Source organism: Podarcis liolepis (assembly GCF_965112155.1).
Source record: "Podarcis liolepis genome assembly, chromosome: 4".
NCBI lineage: Eukaryota > Metazoa > Chordata > Lepidosauria > Squamata > Lacertidae > Podarcis > Podarcis liolepis.
The window spans coordinates 22,739,416-22,762,198 of NC_139558.1; the positions used below are offsets into that span (position 1 = coordinate 22,739,416).

Sequence of the window (22,783 nt, forward strand, 5' to 3'; positions counted from 1 at the left end):
TCGATCTCTTCAGGCTTGTGGGGTGGGGAGTGACTCCTTGCCAGCCAGAGGCCTATTGAGGTTGCTCCGCTGAGGTGCAGAGAAGCTACCTAGCTGCGGCTGAGCAGCTTAACAAAATCACACACACATCTCTAAAATCTAAAATCCTGATGCCCGTGACATATAATTCTTATTATTCCAAAAGTGAACTCTTATTCACGTGGAGAAAGCCTAAAAGGCCATTCACTGTTAATAACTCATTCTCAAATTTCCCCCCTTAAAAATCAAATGGCCCCCCTGTAGGGTGTGTGCCCCACGTCAGGAACCACGGCTGTTATGTACTGAGTTGAATAGGATCCAAAAGGCAGCAGTCTGATTGGTCCTAGAACAATAGGATTCAGAATGCAGCAGTCTGATTGGTCCTAGAACAATGCAGCAGTATGATTGGTCCGCAGGAGCCACCCAATCCAGCTCCAGATAGAAGTGAATCCACAACCTGATTGGCCTACAGGAGAATCCCAGAATTAGCCAATCACGTGCAGCCCATTGTGTAAATAATGTGTAAAGGTAAAGGTAAAGGTACCCCTGCCCGTACGGGCCAGTCGTGACCGACTCTGGGGTTGTGTGCTCATCTCGCTTAAGAGGCCAGGAGCCAGTGCTGTCTGAAGACACTTCCGGGTCACGTGGCCAGCGTGACGAAGTGGCTCTGGCGAGCCAGCACCAGCACCAGCGCAGCGCATGGAAACGCCATTACCTTCCCGCTATAAAGCGGTACCTATTTATCTACTTGCACTTAGGGGTGCTTTCGAACTGCTAGGTGGGCAAGAGCTGGGACCGAATGACGGGAGCTCACCCCGCCGCGGGGATTTGAACCGCCAACCATATGATCGGCAAGTCCTAGGCACTGAGGTTTTATCCACAGCGCCACCCGCGTCCCCAAATAATGTATATAAAGCAGATATTTTGGGGAAACTTTCATTCCTCACTACTATGAGCTGAATAAAGAGCATGAAATCCACACTCGACTCCGAGTATATTTCAACAGCCATGGAAGATATCCTCTTCCGACTCTGGAGAAGGTCTCCTCGTGAGCTATCTGCTGACCAGATTCAGATGGACGAAGGAGCTGCTGTTATTGCTCACTTCCCAAACATGTCATGCTTTCTGCTTCCGTGCTGCAGGCGTTTCTGCAGTGCTGTACTTGGGACAGAAATAGGGCCTAAATGTCACCACTTATGCTTACGTTCACATCAGCAGGACTGGGGGGGGGGGAGACGGGCTTTTAGTCCCAGCATAGTGTATGATCTGATCTAATCAGCACCTCTTTCTTCCATTTAGGTATCGGGCGGTCGCTTCGTGGAGCCGTATCAAGGGAATTGGAGTCCCAATGTGGACGGCGGTTGAAATCGTCCTGATCTGGGCCGTGTCTCTTGTTTTAGCTGTCCCCGAGGCTTTAGGCTTTGATTTGATTACCCTCCCATACCACGGCCAGAAACTTAAAGTGTGTCTACTTAATCCCCGCCAGGAAACTTCTTTCATGCAGGTACGGTGTTCTCTCGTGAGCCAGCTGCTTCCGTGTTAAGAGATGTGTTTATTTAATAAAGCCGTACCCTGCCTGTCTCAGAAATACACATCTGAGGAGGGTACAAATGATGCGCTTGTCTGTGTACTTGCAGACAAAGAGCAACGATAAACACAAGACACACAAAAAGCCTGTGGTTTGACTTAACAGGGTTGCATTCAACTAACCTTCATTCAGACTAGGCCCATGGAAGTGAATGGGTCTTAGTCATGGACATTAATTTCAGCAGGCCTACTCTTGAGTACAAGTTCGTTGATTACAATCCACTATGTGTTTTACAAGTTATTTTCCCTCTCAGGTGTCAGGAAGAGCTATATAGCACTTAGGACTCAGCTAGAAAAAGCGTTCCAAATGCATTCTATATGCGATATAACACTGTGACACCAGGTGGCGCTGTGGAGTCTCATCTTTCCCAACCGGATTTCCTTGTATGAGTTTACAGGGCGTTTAACCGAAACGTTTCTTTGATCCATCTAGATCCAGCCTTAGTCTGGTCCCCTTGATACGTGGACCCAGCTGATATGAGCGTCAAGTGCTCGCTAACCTCAACCTTTTTATTTTATTATTAAATTTACATACCACCCTTCATCAAAAGATCTCAGAGCAGTTCACAGAATAAAATACACGATAAAACACAGTAAATAATTAAAAACAAACAAGAACCAAACCTTCCTACAGACACATTTAAAAGGCTTGGGTGAAGAGCAACATTTTTGCCTGGCACCTTAAAGTGAAGGCACCAGGCGAACCTCCCTGGGGAGAGTATTCCACAAGCGAGGAACCACTACAGAAAAGGACCTGTTCTTGTATTGCCACCCTCTGGATCTCACATGGTGGAGGCACATGAAGAAGGGCCTCAGAGGATGAACACAGAGTCCGGGGTGGTTTATATGGGGAGAGGCGGTCCTTGAGGTATTGCAGTCCTGAGCCGTTAAAGGCTTTATAGGTCAAAACCAGCACTTTGAATTGGGCCCGGAAGCTGATTTGGCAGCCAGTGCGGTCTCCTTTCCCATCATATTCTTCCCTTCTAGAGAAGGAGCTCTTCCCCCCCCCTCCATTGTTTATCTCTCACACAGCTAATCTCCCCTCGCAGTTGGCAAGAAAAGCAAGCGAGATTAGCCAAGGAAGGAAGGTTCCTGGCTCCTCCTTCTTTGTGAGTATAGTTCAGCTGGGGCTCCCACATCCCTCAGAGCAGAGAGGAAGGCATGGGGCAAGTGAGTGCATTGAGTCCCTTCATCTTTCCTCACCTGTGCGGCAAGGATGGAGAACTTGCGGTCCTCCAAGTGGTGATGGAGTAGGACTCCCATGTCAGGTGGGGTGCTGCTTTTCTCCTGGGCACCAGTTCTTCCGGCCAACCTGCCTGCTGTGGGAGTCCGAGGCAGCATCCCCCAGAAGGGCATATTCTTATGAGACTCCAGTGAAGGTACTCTGAACATGCCAGTCTGTTAGGTTTGGCGTGTGATACTCTGTACATCGTGGACATGCATGTGTCCTTGACTGCCATTATAAAGCAAAGTTATTGTAAGTAATGGCAACTTAAATTGATGGAATATGCGCAGCTTGCAGATTTAACATAAAGAATAGGAAAACAAGAAGAGCATGAGTTTAAGGAAGATTGGAAAATGTTTATTGAATATTATGGGGGGAAATTGTGTACACTTGAAAACGATGGCAGCATTAAGATAAATTCAACAGTGTAAATAAGTTTTAATGGGGTGTAATAATGGAATACTGGATGGTTTGGTTTATGTAAAATATTCAGGGATTTACAGTATGCAGAATGAACCATGGAAAGAGAAGAAGGGAAGTCATTGATATTTTAAGGTTCTTTAAATGAATATTCTAAAATGTAAAGCAGAAAAGAAATAATTTAAAAATATAAAGCAAACTTATCTTTTTCATTCCCTCCTCCTCCTCTTAGCTTTACAAGGACGCTAAAGACTGGTGGCTCTTCAGCTTTTATTTCTGCTTGCCACTGGCAACCACGGGCCTTTTCTACACTTTGATGACCTGCGAGATGCTCAGGAAGAAGAGTGGGATGCAGATCGCTTTAAACGACCACTTAAAACAGGTAAAGATCATACAGATTCATATAATTGTAGAGTTGGAAGGGGCATCTAGTCCAACCCCTCTGTGATGCAAGAATCCTGCCTACAACCGTCGCTGGGTGGCCTCGAACCAGCAACCTTCTGGTTAACAGCCAGACACACTGGCCTATCTCCCTGACATTGTGTACATCCTATTGTGACGAAAATAACTTTCCCAGGAAAGTTTTCTCTCGATGCTTTTTGTAGCACTCAAGCAGGCTAAAGTGTGGTCTTCATCTGCCTCGATGAATGATAATAAGCAGGTTGATAGGAGCAAACAGGCTTTGTTTCCAGGGTTTCGGTAAAGATGCAGATGGTGGACAATGTGGGAAAATGGGAGAGGAGAAGCTATGGCTTTGGCATCTTCACTGGGACATTTTAAAAGTATAGTATCAACCACAGGGTATCCATAACCTTTGCTACATACAGTGATCGCTTTTGCATCCTCTGCCTAGCCTTTCCACTGGTTGCGCCTTAAAAGTGGAGGGTGGTATTCAACGAAATAATTGCATGTGTGGAATGGCTTTCAGTTGTGCAATGGGATTCCTGCCCCCTGCACACACCTGGCACTATCCCCAAATCTGCTCTTGGGGGGCTGGAGAATTCCACAGGATAGATTTACGGGGCGTGTGGCAGGAGGAGAGGGGTGTGGGGAGTCCGGTTTCACAAGCAGTTGTTGTTCTGCTCCTGCCATTATTTAGATGAATGCTGCCTGGACACCACTGGACTAGGCCAAACCAATATGGGCCTTGGATGGCTGAATTAGAGGTTTGGCATTTGTGTTTCCTGGGGCTCTCACACTACCACACATAGAGTCGTGCCTTCTGCTTGATATACTCCATAGGCAAAATGGTGATTTCTAGGGCCGGCGAGGCTGAGCTCCTGAGATAATAGCATGCAACCAAGTAATGCATCAGGGACTGGCAGGGCGCTGAGAAGCTGGCACCAGAGGAAGGGAGGTTGGAGTCTTTGACTCAGGAGAGGGCTCCAGTGATTTGTGGGGACCTGTATCAGCCAGGAGGCAAGAGTCAGAGGCAGGGAAGCTTCAGAGCTGAAGCACGGAGCACAGGAGGGGTCGGAGGAAGACGCAGGTCAGGTCAAGGCCAAATGCCACCACTGTCTCCTAGAACCAGGAGAGGATTGAAGAGGGAAGAGCAGAGGTGGCTTCCACACAGGTTCGCAGCCCATCGGAAAGTACAGTCGTACCTTGGATCTCGAACGCCTTGGTACTTGGACATTTTGGCTCCCAAATGCCACAAACCCAGAAGTGAGTGTTCTGGTTTGCAAACGTCCTTTGGAACCCAAACGTCCGCCGGAGCTTCCTGCAGCCAATCAGAAGCCACGCCTTGGTTTCTGAACATTTTGGAAGTCGAACGGACTTCTGGAACGGATTCTGTTCGACTTCCAAGGTACAACTGTATATGAAATGGAGGGAGGGAGGGCCATTGCTGCAACTACTTCATAGAGCGCACATCACACTATTTATTTATTTATTTTATTTTTATTTATTGAATAGACTGGTGTGGGGCTATTTGGAGCCATAGAAACTACTTTAAGTGTCCGCTTTTGACTAATAATAATAATAATAATAAATTTTATTTATACCCCGCCCTCCCCAGCCAAGGCCAGGCTCAGGGCTGCTAACAACCAATAGTAAAAACAAGTTGAATGAATACAACTTAAAAACAAGATCAAAATACAACATTAAAACAATTAAAATGCAGCCTCATCACAGGAGGAGAAAGGAAAAAGAAAGAGGGAGAGGGAATCAAATTGACTCCAAGTGTTAACACTCTGCCGTGTGCATCCACAACAGCGTGTCTCGTTTCATTGGTGCTATTTTGGTTATGTAGGTGAGCCCTTGAACTACAGAAGGTCTGTCTAAATCACAGCTTTCCAAACCGCGTGGTGCAACACGTTAGTGTGTCGGCTGCAGTGCGTAGGCATGACCTGCAACCGTTCCCTGCGCTCCTCCCGGGGCTGGAAAGGAGTTGGTTTAACCTCCAGTTTTCTAGTAAAGCTGAATTACTGTGCCGCAAAATGATGCATGTCTAAAAAGCGTGTCACCATCGTGAAGTTTCGGAAGTAGCAGTTGCTGTTCTTTGGCTGGTTTGTTTGTTGGAAGAATTCAAAGTAGATCAAAGAGCAATGGTCAAAAAACCCCAAAAGCAAAATGCGCAGACTTTTCTTTTGAAGTATCATGCAATATTTTGCCCAGTGCCCTTGTTTTTTTCATAGCCAGAAGCCAGAAGTGTGCCAGTGTGTGTAGGGGAAACATAATGCAGAGATTGGTCAGGGATCATGCTCCAATTGAAATGTTCAGCTTCATTAAGTATGACCCGTTTTCCCATTTTCAATGGCTGTTTCTTTGCTTTCAGAGACGCGAAGTGGCCAGAACCGTGTTCTTCTTAGTGCTCGTCTTCGCTGTGTGTTGGCTTCCTCTCCACCTTGGCAGGATACTGAAGTTTGCTCTTTACGATGCGAGTGACCCAAACAGATGCGAACTTCTGAGGTAGGGCTCCTCTGATGAAACGCTTCCCAAGATAGCGCTGCCATTTTGATTTACTCCCCCAAAGGTGGCATTTATGCAGAGCCAATTTATACAGCAAGTGGCCCTCTGAGATCATTGTGAGGAGCGTATATGGCAGCCAGTAGACATGCAGGGGTGCAAGTCTGTCTATTCTAGTGCCCAGTCTAATCACAAAGGCTGTTTGTAAAACCCCTATGTGGTTCCTATATACATGTTGCATCTGCACTACAGTGGTACCTCGGGTTACATACACTTCAGGTTACATACGCTTCAGGTTACAGACTCCGCTAACCCAGAAATAGTGCTTCAGGTTAAGAACTTTGCTTCAGGATGAGAACAGAAATCGTGCGGCAGCAGCGCGGCAGCAGCAGGAGGCCCCATTAGCTAAAGTGGTGCTTCAGGTTAAGAACAGTTTCAGGTTAAGAACGGACCTCCGGAACAAATTAAGTACGTAACCAGAGGTACCACTGTACTCAGATTCAGCCATGTACAGGTGGCGCAAAAGTAGGTATACAGTTGAATCAATGAAATAATAATAATAATAATATAATTTATTATTTATACCCTGCCCATCTGGCTGGGTTTCCCCAGCCACTCTGGCCGGCTTCCAACAAAAGATTAAAAATACATTAAAACACCAGTCATTAAAAACTTCCCTAAACAGGGCTGCCTTCAGATGTCTTCTAAATGTCAGATAGTTGCTTATTTCTTTGACATCTGGTGGGAGGGCGTTCCACAGGGCAGGCGCCACTACCAAGAAGGCCCTCTGCCTGGTTCCCTCCAACCTCGCTTCTCGCAGGGAGGGAACCACCAGAAGGCCCTCGGCGCTGGACCTCAGTGTCCGGGTTGAACGATGGGGGTGGAAATTTATCACAACACATTATATGGGTACGCATAACTGACACGCAACCAAGTGGCAGTTAAACTTGGTTTAACTGCCGTTGGAGAGAATAGTGCGGCAGTTGGCGGGGGAAATAGTGGAGTCAGATAAAAGGATTATTTTTCTTTACTGATATTGTGAACGAGGACAGCGAACCTGAGTCAAGAATGAAGAAAGTGGATTCTAAAGCAGTATACCTAATTTTGGGCCGCCCTGTATGCTTGATCTTCAGCCTCTGAGAGCTTCCATGTGCTGCTTTTCCCAATAAAATACGCAGAATATTTCGCTGATAAAGTGTGCCTAAGGTGTGGAGCCAGAGAGAAATCCCACAGGTCAAAAGGTGATGGCAAGGAAAGCAGTCTGAAAGCATGGGAAGACAATATCCTCCTTTCCACTGTGTTTATTCACCACCACCAAATGAATTCATCCTTTTTTTCCCTGTCTTTCATCCATCCTACCAGACTTCCTTCTTTGTGACCTACTTCCTATTTATGATCTTGATTTCCCCACCAAAACAACCCCAAGAAGTCCAGCAGTTCTACCTGAAATCTTTTCCTAATCTGACTACCTTAAAGCAGTCATGGGGAGGAACCAACCGTCCTCCAACTGTTGTCTCCTGCATGAAAGCCCTAAATTCCCAACGAGACACACCCAACCTGTAGAACTATTTGCTCACTCTTTATGGGAAGCTCCCATTGCACACTGGAGCAAAATAGCTAGTTTCTTCTGGAAAGACTAAAGCAGTTCCCCCCCCCTGCTTTCAGAAGATAGTGTGATTAGCAGCCTGCTTTCACAAATGGGAAATTCCTTATTTTGAATTCCTTCAAAACATTTACAGGGGAAATGTTCTAGGATCACCCGGCTAGCTTCATGGGTGAGTGAGGAATTGAACCTATTTCTCCCTGCTCCTAGTCCAGCACTATTTACCTCTATATCACACGGGCTCCCTAGTTGCAGTAGACTGCCTAACACGTCCTGATGCTTAACTATCTTTAAATAAAGAATTTCAACTATTTTTCATATCTTTTTCCCCCATGCAGCTTTTTGCTCATATGGAACTACATTGCTATGAACATGGCATCCCTGAATTCCTGCATTAATCCAATTGCTCTCTATTGGGTGAGCAAAAGATTCAAAAACTGCTTTAAGGTAAGAAGTCTTTGTTGAAATGTGCTTTTATAGAAATGAGGCTAGGCAGTATCAGGTTAAGGGAAGAATCCAAACCCAAGACCTGCTGGGATGAAACCTTGAGGTGTGTCTGGGATAAGGAACTGGACAGGTTTTGTTTCTGCTTAAAGGCGCTGGCAAACGAAATTATCAAGGTGTCTAGTGCAAATTCACTATATAAAAGTGTTCCTTCTTTGCACAGTTTCCACATGAATCAGCTGCTCTCTAGGAGCATCCCTAAGGACTACCAGCAGTTGTGTTGTGAGCAACTGTGATTGTCCCATTGATTCCTTAGCACTATCAATTTACAGCCTAGGAGGAGGGGACTCCTGACTCAATAGGGAGCGCACATTTCCAAAACCTGGGATAAGAAAATTCAGGGAGAAAGAAGAGCCACAGCAGCAATTGGCTCCAGTTCTCCAGCAAGTCCACCTCCTACTTTGAGGACCAGTGAGGTAGACCATGGACTGGAGAGACCATGGACTGAAGTAGTGTAGTGGTTAAGGGTGTTGGATGAGAACCTGCGAGATCTGAGTTCAGGTTCTCACAGCTTGGCCTCGGTCCAGTATACCTGAAGGAGCGTTTCCACTCCCATCATTCTACCCGGACACTGAGGTCCAGCGCCGAGGGCCTTCTGGCGGTTAGCTCACTGCAAGAAGTCAAGTTACAGGGAACCAGGCAGAGGGCCTTCTCGGTAGTGGCGCCTGCCCTGTGGAACACCCTCCCATCAAATGTCAAAGAGAACAACAACTACCAGACTTTTAGAAGACATCTGAAGGCAGCCCTGTTTAGGGAAGCTTTTAATGTTTGATACATTACAGTATTTTAATATTTTGTTGGAAGCCGCCCAGAGTGGCTGGGGAAGCCCAGCCAGATGGGCAGGGTATAAATAAATTATTATTATTATTATTATTATTATTATTATTATTATTATTATTAGTGACCTTGGGTCCTGAGCCTAACTCTCCCTCACTGGGTGGATGCAATAAAATGGAGAAGGGGAGAACCATGTAACTTTAGATTGATTAGCTTCAACCAGAGCCAGGGCCTTTTCAGCACTGGCTCCGGCCTGGTGGAACGCTCTACCTTGTGAGACCAGGGCCCTGCAGGATCTGATTTCTTTCCGTAGGGCATGTAAGACAGAGTTGTTCCGCCTGGCCTTTGGCTTGGAGCCAATTTGATTCCCTCCCCCTCTTTCTTTTCCCTTTTTCATTTCTCCTCCTGTGATGAGGCTGCATTTTAATATTTTAATGTTTCAATATTTTAATGTTGTATTTTAATTTTGTTTTTAAATTGTAATCATTCAACTTGTTTTTATTATTGCTTGTAAGCCGCCCTGAGCCTGGCCTTGGCTGGGGAGGGTGGGGTATAAAGTATTATTATTATTATTATTATTATTATTATTATTATTAACTTGGAGAAAAGGTAGGATAGAAATGTAAACATAAATAAACTGTAACCCAAAAAAATAGTTCTGAGTTTTTGGTCAGAAACAGGTAGTAGGCATTCTCTCTATTGAAGTGTTGCACCAAGCCTTCTAATAAGGGATTCTGCTCTCTTTCAAGTCATGTCTGTGTTGCTGGTGCCATTCGAAAGATATGCTGTCCCTGGAAGAGAAACAGTCCTGCTTAAAGTTCAGAGCCAATGATCATGGGTATGACAATTTCCGCTCCAGCAACAAGTACAGCTCGTCTTAAGAAAGGGAAATGTACCCTCAGCTCCTGCGAGAAAAGACTGCGGTAAAAACAGCAGATTTCTGGGGAGAAACGAGTTTGAGTTTGCTCAGAAAACCAAATTGTAAAACTTTGCTTACAGTCTGTACCAGTTGTGATTACGCACGGCGCCCGTAGCTATTTGAACACATGAAAATCACCAGGAGACGCAAAAAAAAGAGAAAACCCCTTGTTGAAAGCACTTAAACTCTTCGGAATGAGCACTTCCAGATCATCCTCAAATCCTGTGAATGAAACAACTCTGTATTCATTGAACTAGCCCTGGGAGTCTGAGTAATAATTCTTTGTATATAGTATACCATGGCTATTGTTTGGGACAAAGCCAGCTTTGTCTATAAATTACTGTAATCTTTCTTTCTTTCTTTCTTTCTTTCTTTCTTTCTTTCTTTCTTTCTTTCTTTGGTGGGAGAGATTAAAAGATACAGGCATGTCCAAAACATAATCCCTTATCAAATGTGCAAATTGCATCTTGCTGCATTAAGCATGTCGCATTGTGTCGTGGAGTAAAAACCAAACGAAACACTACTGTAGCTTTAAAAATATATCGATATTTTACCCACATAGCTAGAAACAAAATTCAAAGAGCATAATCAGGCTCAAAACAATCTGCTGTTAAGTAAGAAAAATGCAAGCGTGTCCATGTAGGGAGGATCAGCAGCAGGGAAAAGCAACGCAACTTAATTTTTTAAAACGCCAGCAGAGTCCTGAAGCCATGAGCATGTCAGCAGGAACTCAGCTGCATTCCACTGGTGGAAATGGCAAGTAAAACCAATTTCTCATCAGAGGATCCGATCAGGCCTGCACAGCCTCATGATCTACAAAGCTGCATTCATCCCACCAGGCAGGCAGCAAACCCAAGAAGGCTGATCAGGCTCCTGGCGAGTCCGTTTACATAAGCAGAGATCTGTGTTTGGCCTAGCGAGCCACAAGCTGTAGACTGATTGAGGTAAGGACGATAGAGGAATTTGCAGGAGCAGAGTGGAATGCGTCTTTGGAGACTGATCTTCTTTCCATGGGGAAAATGTATATTCAACAGCTCTGCCTGAGAACAAACAGTAGGAGTGGCTAACTTCTGGTCAGCATCTGGTACTCCATTTTCTGAACCTTAAGCATTTCAGGGATCAGAGCGGCACTCTTTGGGCCCATATGGAAGATGCAATTTCTTCTCTTTGCCATAACAACCCCTGTCTGATGCTGGGTTAACCAGTCATCACTGGTTATGACTCTGGAGCTCTTAAAAAGACGTTACCATAATTTCTCCCTCACCAAGTACAGTCGTACCTTGGATCTCAAACGCCTTGCGACTCGAACGTTTTGACTCCCAAACGCCACAAACCTGGAAGCGAGTGTTCCGGTTTGCAGACGTTCTTTGGAAGTTGAACGTTCAGCATGGCTTCCAGTTGAGTGCAGGAAACTCCTGCAGCCAATCAGAAGTCGCACCTTGGTTGTCAAACGTTTTTGGAAGTCGAACGGACTCTCGGAATGGATTCCGTTCAACAACCAAGGTACGACTGTATCAGTGTTTCTCAAACTTGGGTCTCCAGCTGTTGTTGGACTACAGCTCCCATCACTCCTAGCTAGCAGGAACAATGGTCATGGATGATGGGCATTGTAGTCCAACAAACAGCTGGAGACCCAAGTTTAAGAAATACCGGTATATGAACAAACTGCCCCAAGCATGCAGACGTTAAGTATGTTCTGTGTTCTGCAACTGCACACGGAAGAGGTACAGAATGTGGTAGCGGCCACAGAATTCATTGTCTTCAGAATGTCAACTTTCTTCTGAAGATTTGGAGGGTTGGTGTGGGGTTTCAGTGCCCTGCTTACCACTTTGCTCCCTCACCCAGGACTGGCCAGCCTAAATGGTGCAAAGTAGTAAACATTACAGAATAAATTAAAGAAAATAAGGCTATGCAAATTAGCAAATCTAGTTTCACCAGAAGCAGCTTAGTCATGCTGGCCACATGACCTGGAAGCTGTCTGTGGACAAACGCCAGCTCCCTCGGCCAATAAAGCGAGATGAGCACGCAACCCCATAGTCGTCCGCGACTGGACCTAATGGTCAGGGATACCTTTACTTTACCTTTACCTTTACTCCCAGCCCTGACTCTATACCATCTCAGTTTTAGGTGTTTGTCATCTCTGTTATAGAGAAGAGTATAGTTTAACTTGCAAATGACTTCCTGCATTTGAGAACTCGCTCTTACTATTTCCATGGCAAAAGAAACTACCCACATATTCACAGAGGTCTAGCACCTATCAGTGTCGAAAATGGTGGATCCCTATCTTTACCTATGTTTATGTAAAGAGCACACAGTTAGCATTTTATAAATCTCAGACATAACCAAACTTAGAATAGTAAATAATAAAACATGGGCGGGTCCCATTAATGCCTGTACGAATAGGGCACGTGCGAGAGAAAATGTGTTTGCAATAAACATGTTGTGCATTGTCAGCAGCAGATCACATTTTTTTGTGCATTGAAAGATAATACTGCTAGTTAAAATAGGTTTAAAGCTTACTACAAGGATGAACCTCTACTTACAACCGCCTCTACTTGGGCCTGATCCAAGTCGCGACCTCAGCAAACCCGGAAGTAAATTCGCGCACACGCAGAAACGGCTTCTGCTGCTTGCACATGCGCAGAAGCAGCTGCCGCCATCTGCACATGCGCACAATGGCGCTTCTACCAGTGACCCGTTTCGCCTAAAGGATGGGCCGCCGGAACGGATTATGGTGGTAAGTAGAGGTTCCACTGTGTTGTTGTTGTTTAGTCATTTAGTCATGTCCGACTCTTCGTGACCCCATGGACCAGAGCACGCCAGGCCCTCCTGTCTTCCACTGCCTCCCACAGTTTAGTCAAACTCATGCTGGTAGCCTCGACAACACTATCCAACCATCTCGTCCTCTGTCGTCCCCTTCTCCTTGTGCCCTCCATCTTTTCCAACATCAGGGTCTTTTCCAGGGAGTCTTCTCTTCTCATGAGGTGGCCAATGTATTGGAGCCTCAGCTTCATGATCTGTCCTTCCAGTGAGCACTCAGGGCTGGTTTCCTTGAGAATGGAGAGGTTTGATCTTCTTGCAGTCCATGGGACTCTCAAGAGTCTCCTCCAGCACCATAATTCAAAAGCATCAATTCTTTGGCGATCAGCCTTCTTTACGGTCCAGCTCTCACTTCCATACATCACTACTGGGAAAACCATAATAGAAATTAATAAAATTGTTCTGGGTTATATATAATCTGAGCTAGAAAAGCAGCCACTGCCAATATGCTGCCCTCGAGTACCTTTCATGGTGTCTGCAAAGGATCTCAGTAAATATCCCCTCAAAAACCCACATCCTCAATGCCATTCTTGCTTCCACTGACTTAGCCTGCCCTACACCAGCCCCCATAAACACGTAACAATTGAACACCCACCCATTCCAAGCAGAGGAGAGGGGCAATGAGCTTCTTTCTATGAGCAAGTGCAGGCACTGACTGGGGGGCATGAAAACTTTTTCCCCATTTCTGTCTCTTTTTTCTGCTTCTCTAGATATGGCAACCATTTTTTTTTTTATGCCCTTCACCCTGTGGCAGCTATTTTGTGACTGGTGCCCACCCATGGCACTTTTCCCAAATTCCAAACATGACCACAGGCCCGTAAAGGCTGGCAGCTTCAAGGCTAGTCAGATCCTTGGCCCTGTGACGAGATCCACTGTTGTTACAGAATCCCTGGCTGGCCCTACTAGAAGGTAGAGAGAGACATTCACCCCAGTTAGGAGATTTGAGGCAAGGTTAAAAAGGATGGCAAATTCCTAGAATATGTATAATCTTTTTTGCCACAGGTGAGTTCAGAACATGGGGTGTTGTTTCTCAGTCACTAAATGTGCCCCTCCCTCTTGGGGAACATCATTTAGGCAGCAGTTCCTCAACTCTTGAAATAAAAGTAGAGAATAAGCCTCATTGATGGTAGTAGGCAGTAAATATGAATGGACAACTAAAGGACATTCCACCAGGAAGTTTCTCTGCACAAGCACCTACCAAAATGAATGAAAGCTGCAAAAAGAATTGTGCACGATGTTGCCAATGTGTTTTGTCCTCATGGTGCGTCACCATAGTTGGGGTTTTTATAAAACTGCCCTCATCACTTTGAGCTCATGACAAACTATATTGGAACGTTAAACAGAACTATAATGAAACAATTGTGGGTTGTTTTCTATCATCCTCCGAGACTGTGTACATTTAAAGTTCATGGCTTCCGCCAAAGAATCCCGAGAACTGGTTTACCCTTCGCAGAGCTACAACTCCCAGCACCCTTAACAAACACTACAGTTCCCATGATTCTTTGGCAATTAGGATGAAAGCAGATGCATGAGAAATCAAAGGTCTTGTGTCCTAGGTCTTAAGAGATTGAATAATTCAACCGTAGTGAATATGCTGTACACACTCTTATTTCTGGTGAAAAATACCATAGAAAAAGTAAAATGCATGGGTGAATGTCCTAGATATGAAATGTATTCATGTGCTTTAGTATTAGCCATAAACTGTGTGTGTGTGTGTGTGTGTGTGTGTGTGTGTGTGTGTGCACACGCGCGCACACACACAAACACACACTCACTGCTTTCATCTTGCCATGCTCTTTAGCAGTTATTTTGAGAGAGGTGAAAGTATTAATGTTGGCATGGTCAATCCAACATTGGTTCTGATCGACTGTTTACCACTGACACTTGACTAGCACTTTTAACCTCTGAAGTCAATGGGAAACCAAATAAATTGTCTATTTGAATCTGCTCAGTATTATTGCTACTGTTTCTAGTATTTCAGTACTGTACATATATGATATTTGTAATTCTATTTAAAATGTAGTCTTCATTGTATGATGTATGGGGGTATTTTCCCCTTGATGAGTTTATTTTAATGTGTCTTCGAGCTGTTACACTCGATCCTAAATTCCTCTGTGGAAAGCACCTTGGGCAGATCCTGACATGCAACAAAACCCACATGTGAGTTTTTAACAAATTGCCTTCCGTGCAGGAATTTGGTCACCTGTGGAACATGCGTTGGTCATCTATTACGGATGCAGAGCATAAATGCTCTCTAATCTTTAGACAATTGTGTATTCTAAATATATTATCCTCACATTTCATTTTATCCAGTATTTTTGAGAATAGTAACCTTCCAGAAATGGTGGTTTTCCGAACACTGATTGGGGTTGCTAACTTTATATATATATACAGTGGTACCTCTAGTTGCAGACGTGATCCATTCTGGGGTGCTGTTTGCACCCTGAAAAGTCCGCAACTAGAGCGGCCCTTCTGCGCATGCGCGGAACACACAGAACGCTTCTGCACATTCGGTGAAACCTGGAAGTATACACTTCTGGGTTTGCCACGTTCGCAAGCTAAAAAGATGCAACATGAACCTAATGCAACATGAGTTCTGACTGTACTGATTCCTGATGCTATGCCTTTAAGAGCAGATTATGCTGCAGACACTAGCAAGTGATAATGGTTACTTCCATGCTGCCAAAAACGTCACATGTGAATTTCTGCAGATCAAACTGCTAACATCTGACCAGGATGTTGTTGTTCTTCTGATCAGCTGGCAACCTTCAGGCTGATGTGGAAGAGACGAGCAAGGCAAGCCTAACAGATCTAGCTATAAGTTCTTTTTAAAAATGTAGCCATAATAAGGAACTACCTCTACTATACAAATATTTTCTGAAGCAATACAAGCATAAGATAATTAAACAGACAGGAAAAGGTCCGACTGTTTTTAAATTTCCACTATTTAGACATCCCAATTGGATACAGAGTTCTTTCCCAACCACTTGGTCTCTTCCTCTCTCTTTGCACCCTTTAACTGAATTTTTCATGCATTCCATTGCCGCTTGATCCCATGTAAAATATAAACCTGCCAGCTTATGGAAACAACCATTTATCTGACGAAGTGGACTCTAGCCCACAAAATCTTGATGCCTTAATCAATCGGTTAAGTCTTTAAGGTGACATAGAACCATTTGCTGGTTTTGTTGCAACAGATTAACACAAGTAGACCTCTGGAAACTGTGAAGATCCTGTGAATTTCTCTGTACTGGATCATGGCCTACATATGTAAGACGATAAACGCTGGTCATATAAATAGTGTGGAGTGCATTGGGTTGTGGCTCTTAATTAAAAGTACAAGGAAACAATATTTCGGCTCTCCAATGAATGATTGACACAAAAGAGGTTTACGTATACAGAGAGATCTGTACCACTTTTCCATAGAGTTTTATCTTCCCCTCGCTGCTCATACCAGGGCAGGTGGATTAGGAGAGGTAAATTAGGCTGCTTGTTGCAGCTAATATTCTTTGTTTTAATATAGTTTTATGAACATGTAAAATATTTGTGTATTTTGCTTTTTATGGATACTTAAAAATCAACTGTTACGGTTACTACAATGTAAGCAAACTGAATTATCAATAAAGATATTTGTACATTGTTTCATTAGATGAAGTGTTCTTTCTGCCCTCACCTTTCATTGATTTAGCTGAACTTACCCTTACTTCAGTATCTCAAAAGATAAACTATAGATCTGTTTACAGCCACTATTTAAAGCTGTTTTGTTTTTTTTATTAAATAACTAAAGAATGGGCTTCACGATCCCTGACAAATGTATATAATTGAAAGAGAGTTTTTCATTAAAATGATCACTTGCCATCTCTGGCTGCACTTCAAGAGACTCGTTTAACAACCTTATATTTTTCATAAAAGCACCAATTCATAAAATTTGTGGACTAATACACAGTGATAAGTTTTCAGATACGGATGCATGTTGCAACATCACATACGCCATGTAGGAAAAGTTTATCATATATTAGTCTGCAAATTGGGTACATCAGGGTTGTGGATTCGAGTCCCATGTTAGTTTTAAGATACCTTCTTTGCAAGGGTTGCACTAGATGATCCTTGTAGTCCTTTCCAACTCTACAATTCAATGATTTGTTTTACTGTGATATTATTGTTATAAGGGGGAAAAACTGCTCTTTTTTCTTTATGGGGTATTCCAGAGCCCATATAGAGTCCTTAAGTGGGTTCCCTGTCAGTAGCAGAAAATAACAGAGGCCAACCAGAGTAAATTGAGAAGCAAAGTGGCTAGTAAGCCTGATTTTTATTAAAGGAACAGTTGCAACAGGGTCCCCACTCACCACATGCAGGAGGGAGGAGAACTCTGAACAATGGTGTGAAAGCCCTTATATAGACTTTTGAAATTGCCCACCCTGTAGCCCAAGACCACCACCCCTAAAACATACATACATCACAGAAAGAGGTGGTCTACAGCAGAAATCCTGTCTGTCAGGATACCTGCTAATGGTCACTGATTGCATTACATGGGCAGCCTGGCCATACTTTAAATACTTTAGTTCCTGAATCCAGGTCACAAGCTCACCCTATTCATACACAAATGCGCCCTTAAGACATGATTTGCAAGCAAAAAGACAATGGGAAGGCTTTCCCCATTTGCCTCCCTTACTGCAGAAGAATATTTGAGGTCATTGGGAGAGTCAAAATGGCTTCAGGATTGCTCTCCCATACTATTTCAGACACGTAGTTCATATATTTAGATATGTGTGCATTTATGAACATTTATTCTGTATCTAAGACCTTAAAATTCTCATAACATTATAAATAAACGAACCCACCCCGCTTCTTCTATCATTTCATAATTACTGTAGCACACACCCCAGTGCTCTTCCTATTACCTAAGGGAAATAGCCTTTGCTTTTTGCTCTGTGCCCAAACATCCTCTCTGCCTTTAGTTGAGCAGGACATCGAAAGAGCCACACCTAGTGGCTGGGTCCAAACATTTAGAAGTTATCAGGACATCCTCAGTGATGCTTTTCCTTCCGCCCAACTCTCCGTTCAATTGCTACTGCCACATATACACTGGAGTTTCCTTTGATGGCAGATGGTGCCCTGGAATTACCAGGTTGATGAGAGACCAGTGTATACTTTACTTAAAAGGGGGGTGGAGAGAATAAAGCTGTAGCGACAACAACATTCAAGCAATACCTTTACTTTTCGGCACTTTTGGTCTACTTCTGAATGAACACGTTGGTCTCAGCTTTGGTCCGTGTTGGCAGCAGGCATTGGGGACGGAAATCAATTCAGCTCAAACCTGTTGGAGCGACAGTCTCTGAAACGAGAACTCAAAACACAGCTCTCCTTAAAAATTTGTACTTTTCCAAATTTTGCAATACAGTCCTCCAACCAAACAACGTATATACAAATGCTATCTGCTAGGTGGAAGTTTGCATCAAAGCGCACGCGCGCGCGCGCACACACACACACACACACACACACACACACACATATCATATGCAAATATATCCTAATCCAGAGAAACTGGTTGCAAAAATGCGTAGTGGAAGCTACGTCATAAAATGTTTATTAGGAGAAATTTGCACTAAAATGCTGAAGTTTTCATTATGGGTTTGGGGTTTTTTTCAGGGGGGAGGGATTCACAAATTACTGTAGAATGTAGAAAACAGAATTTTAAGACTAGAAAAATTGGAAATTGAAAGAACCAAAATTCATAGATCATAGCATTAGTTTGGCCAGTTCAAGAAAGAGCATACGTTATAGTATGATCTCCTTGTGTGGAAAAATCAAGAAATTTAAGAGGAAATGCTTAATTTATGACAGAAGAGATTTGAGGTGCAATTATTCTGAAGAGTTTGTCACTGATGCTTTTATTTGCTGTTTTTATTCTTCTTCTAAATTGCTGCACATTTTATTGCAGTCTTTAGAAAACAAACTTTGGTGCATCACTTAGCACTAGAACCTGTTTTCAGTCGAAGGATTATGTCTTAACACAATAATCAGTGCCTCTGAGCACACACAGAATAATCACAAAGAAACTACGATAGCATCTGCGCATCTGGCACTAAGGACAGGCCTACATGGCCTCAGGATATGGTTTCCAGACAGCCTTGAGCTCAGACTCTTCTTCTAGAAATGTAAACATTTACACTGAATGTCATAAACCTAATCTACGTTTAAGAGCCTGTTATTGGGCACTTAAAGTTATTCCAAGTCGGGAAATAATGTTTGAAGAGATGTTGAAAGAGGGCAATTAGGATTACAGCATCATGTTTCTGCTTTTGTAATATTTCCAGGACAGACGTGACCATTATAGAGGACGCTGTTTATTTTATGCCCTTCAAGAATACCCTAAACACTTCTTAAAATATGTACCATACTGCTGGTTTAATCCTTGTTCCCATTTCCTCAGGAGCTGTAGTTCTGTGGATAAGGATGAGAATTCCTTTCCCGAATTCTCAGACACCTTGCAAGTGGTCTGAAATGCAAATATAGTAGACTATGTAGCTGAGCTGTGAATCAAAAGTCCTTGCTTTTAATCTTACCTTTGCTCTGAACTCACTAGCTGGCCTTAGGCAAGGAGCTAGTCCTCATCCTCAATCTCAGCCTTCTCCCCACCAGCAATCTGGGATTTACTAATGCTGCTGATTTCAACTGCTTAAACAATCAAAAGCATTGATTGTATTCTAAAGCAGGTGTAATGCTTGTATTACTGCAGAGGCAGTAATAATAATAATAATAATAACTTCTTCTCTTTGTTCTGAATATTGCAGAATATACAGAGTGCATCTGATTAAGTAAGGCAACTCCCATCTCCTAGATAACTGGTCCCTAAAATTATCCAACCTCATTTTTACAGCTGAAGTTGCACAGTATTCTCCAGCATGGTGAGACATTTACTGTATTTACAGTAATTACTTCTAAATTTGCACCTATCAGTCTAAAGCAGCGTTTTCCAAACTTGGATCTCCAGCTGTTTTTGGATTACAACTCCCATTATATATGAGACCGCCTCTCCTGGTATGCTCCACGGAGGACCTTAACGTCCATATATAGCAACACCCTAGAGGTTCCGGGCCCTATGGAAGTTAGATTAGCCTCAACCAGAGCCAGGGCCTTCTCAACACTGGCTCCAGCCTGGTAGAATGCTCTGTCTCATGAGACCAGGGCCCTGCAGGATCTGATTTCTTTCCGCAGGGCCTGTAAGACAGAGTTGTTCCACCTGGCCTTTGGCTTAGAATCAGTTTGATTCCCTCCCCCTCTTTTTCCTTTCTCCTCCTATGAAGACACTGTATCCTAATGTTTTAATGTTGTATCTTAATCTTTTAAATTGTATTTTAATCAACTTATTTTTATTATTGGTTGTAAGCCGCCCTGAGCCCGCTCTTGGCTGGGGAGGGCGGGGTGTAAATAAAATTTTATTATTATTATTATCCCTAGGTAGCACCAACGGTCAGGGATGATGGGAATTGCAGTCCCAAAACAGCAGGCGACGCAAGTTTGGGAAACACTGGTCTAAAGTAACATATGCAAAATTTATGTAAATCAGTGTTCTTTTTTTGTCCTCTAATTCCGCTGATGCTTTCCCCTTTTTTAAAAATCTGTAAGTGGCCATCCAAATTCAATGGCATAACCACACTTCAGCTGACTATTCATATAAACAAGTGCCAAACGACTGAGGCTTTGCTTTTCCTGTAATGTGGATTAGCCCAGCAGACGATGTGGAGAATGCTAAATCCCCTTTCCAATGAAACCCCACTAATTTAATTATTCAAGGATCATAACACAGCATTATTGAGATGCGCTTGGAAAGAGACACGGGTTACCTCCTAAAGTCATGTATGAGGAATTTCTCGCGCAGCTTCCAGCAATGGAACAATCCAGTGAAATAATGTAATAAATTGATTGCGTGTCACATAAAACCCAAAACTCATTCAGGTTTAAATAATTTCATTAGCTTTGCTTTGAGGGAATAATGCAAATGTACTGCTGAAGGAAAATTAGAAGTGGGGGCTGGGGAGATACTGGAGCAATTAACACAAGAACCTGGAGCAAATCTCTTCTAGTAGTGTGTTCACATTACTGCCTCAGAGTGCAGTAAAGTTGTTCACCTACCATCCAGATTTTATAGCACTATCCCCCACCCCCACCAGTTGCTCACATCAACTGTCACAAAACCAGCCAGTCCAGCAAATCACAGTTTGAATTTGGAGTTAACTCTTTATTAGCAAAACCACTATCTCCACAGACTTGGTGGAGTGTCAGGATTAATGAGCACAGCAGCTCATTCCCCATAAGTCTTACTCCATGAAATCAGTTGCCACACTGAAGGTTCCTGCCTCCCCACAGCAGTCTCTGTCTCCTCCTCTCCAGAGCTTTTTCTAAGCAATCGGAGACTACGCCTGTGTATCTGACTTTGCTCCTCTCGTTTCATGCTGTCAGGATCCAGAGTCAGGTGAAGGTCCGCAATGGAAAAACCTGGTGTCAGTAAAGTTAACTCTTTATTCAAAGAAACCAAAACAGTGCAGGCCTAGTGATTCCAGCAACTCTTCCCAGTAGGTCTTGACCCCAATGAGGCAGCTGTGAGGGCAGAAGGTCTTCTCCTCTTCAGGGTTCTTTCCAAGCAGGCAGAGACTGCGCCTGCACACAACAAATCTCTCCTCTGCTCTTTTCATTTCACTGTGTGTTCTGGGAGACCACAGGGAAAGGAGCTGGCCGCAACAGGAGGGGGAGACTCCCTGGACTCTTCAGCAGCCAGCCTCATCTCTGTCTCCTGGCCCTCCTCTGAATCAGGACTGCTCTCTGCCCCAGCATCTTCCTGCTCACTAAACTCTGTTGTCTCTTCAGCTTCTGACACTGCCTCTTCCCCATCTTCTCTCTCTGACCACTCATCGTTGTCTCACCACCACTCCCTGGGCTCTGAGCCTTCTTCCTTTGGCGTTCCCCAGATGGTTCCTCCCACTGTTTCATTGTGTCCAACCAGTCGATGACAACAACACAGCTTAATCACTGTCAAGATTCCTTTCTGTTTGTGCACACACCAGGGGCTGCTGACAGGTGGCGATGTCTTTACCCCATGTGAAAGTGTTCATACCTTGGCTAGAGGTGAATTAGGAATGGCTTAAGGGTGTGAAACTGCTTAGAGAAGCTGCTTAGAAAAGCAACGCATCGCCCAGTAGGGATTTGCAAGTACAGGACACATATGCATTTGGATAACATTTTGTGAACACAGATTAAAAACCCAGCACTGGAAATGCAGCGGGTGCACAGTAAGCATGAGGATATTATTACTATTATTAATAATACCCCATCCACCTGGCTGGGTTTCCTCAGCCACTCTGGGTGGCTCCCAACAAATAATAATAATAATAATAATACAGTGGTACCTCGGGTTACAAACACTTTGGGTTACAGACCCCGCTAACCCGGATGTAGTACCTTGGGTTAAGAACTTTACCTCAGGATGAGAACAGAAATCGAGCACCGCTGGCAGCGGGAGGCCCCATTAGCTAAAGTGGTACCTCAAGTTAAGAATGGTTTCAGGTTAAGAATGAACCTCTGGAACGAATTAAGTTTATAACCAGAGGTACCACTGTAATAATTATAAACTGATAAAACATCAAACATTAAAAACTTCCCTAAACAGGGCTGCCTTCAGATATCTTCTAAAAATCAGATAGTTGTTTATTTCCTTGACATCTGATGGGAGGGCGTTCCACGGGGAGGGCGCCACTACCAAGAAGGCCCTCTGCCTGGTTCCCTGTAACCTCACTTCTCGCTGTGAGGGAACCGCCAGAAGGCCCTTGGAGCTGGACCTCAGTGAACAATGGGAGTGGAGATGCTCCTTCAGGTATACTGGGCTGAGGCCGTTTAGGTTAGGTTGCCCACAGGCCTCATACAAGGAGGTTTTTCATAGGTCACAACAGAGCCCTGTTTCCCACCTTCACAGCATGTGTGCACGAGAAGACAGTAGAAATTGGCA

General features: G+C 44.0%; 1 protein-coding gene across 1 annotated transcript in view; it reads left to right on the forward strand.

The window, feature by feature from the left end:
• The window catches only part of EDNRB (endothelin receptor type B), a 30,028-nt gene extending 13,608 nt beyond the window's left edge, over positions 1–16,420 (forward strand). The window contains exons 4-8 of the mRNA XM_083501250.1: positions 1,318–1,522; positions 3,483–3,632; positions 6,027–6,160; positions 8,099–8,207; positions 9,791–16,420. Of these exons, the coding sequence (XP_083357376.1) occupies positions 1,318–1,522; positions 3,483–3,632; positions 6,027–6,160; positions 8,099–8,207; positions 9,791–9,922 (730 nt within the window). The 3' untranslated portion in view covers positions 9,923–16,420. The remainder of the gene's footprint in view (positions 1–1,317; positions 1,523–3,482; positions 3,633–6,026; positions 6,161–8,098; positions 8,208–9,790) is intronic.
• The last annotated feature ends 6,363 nt before the right edge of the window (positions 16,421–22,783 follow it).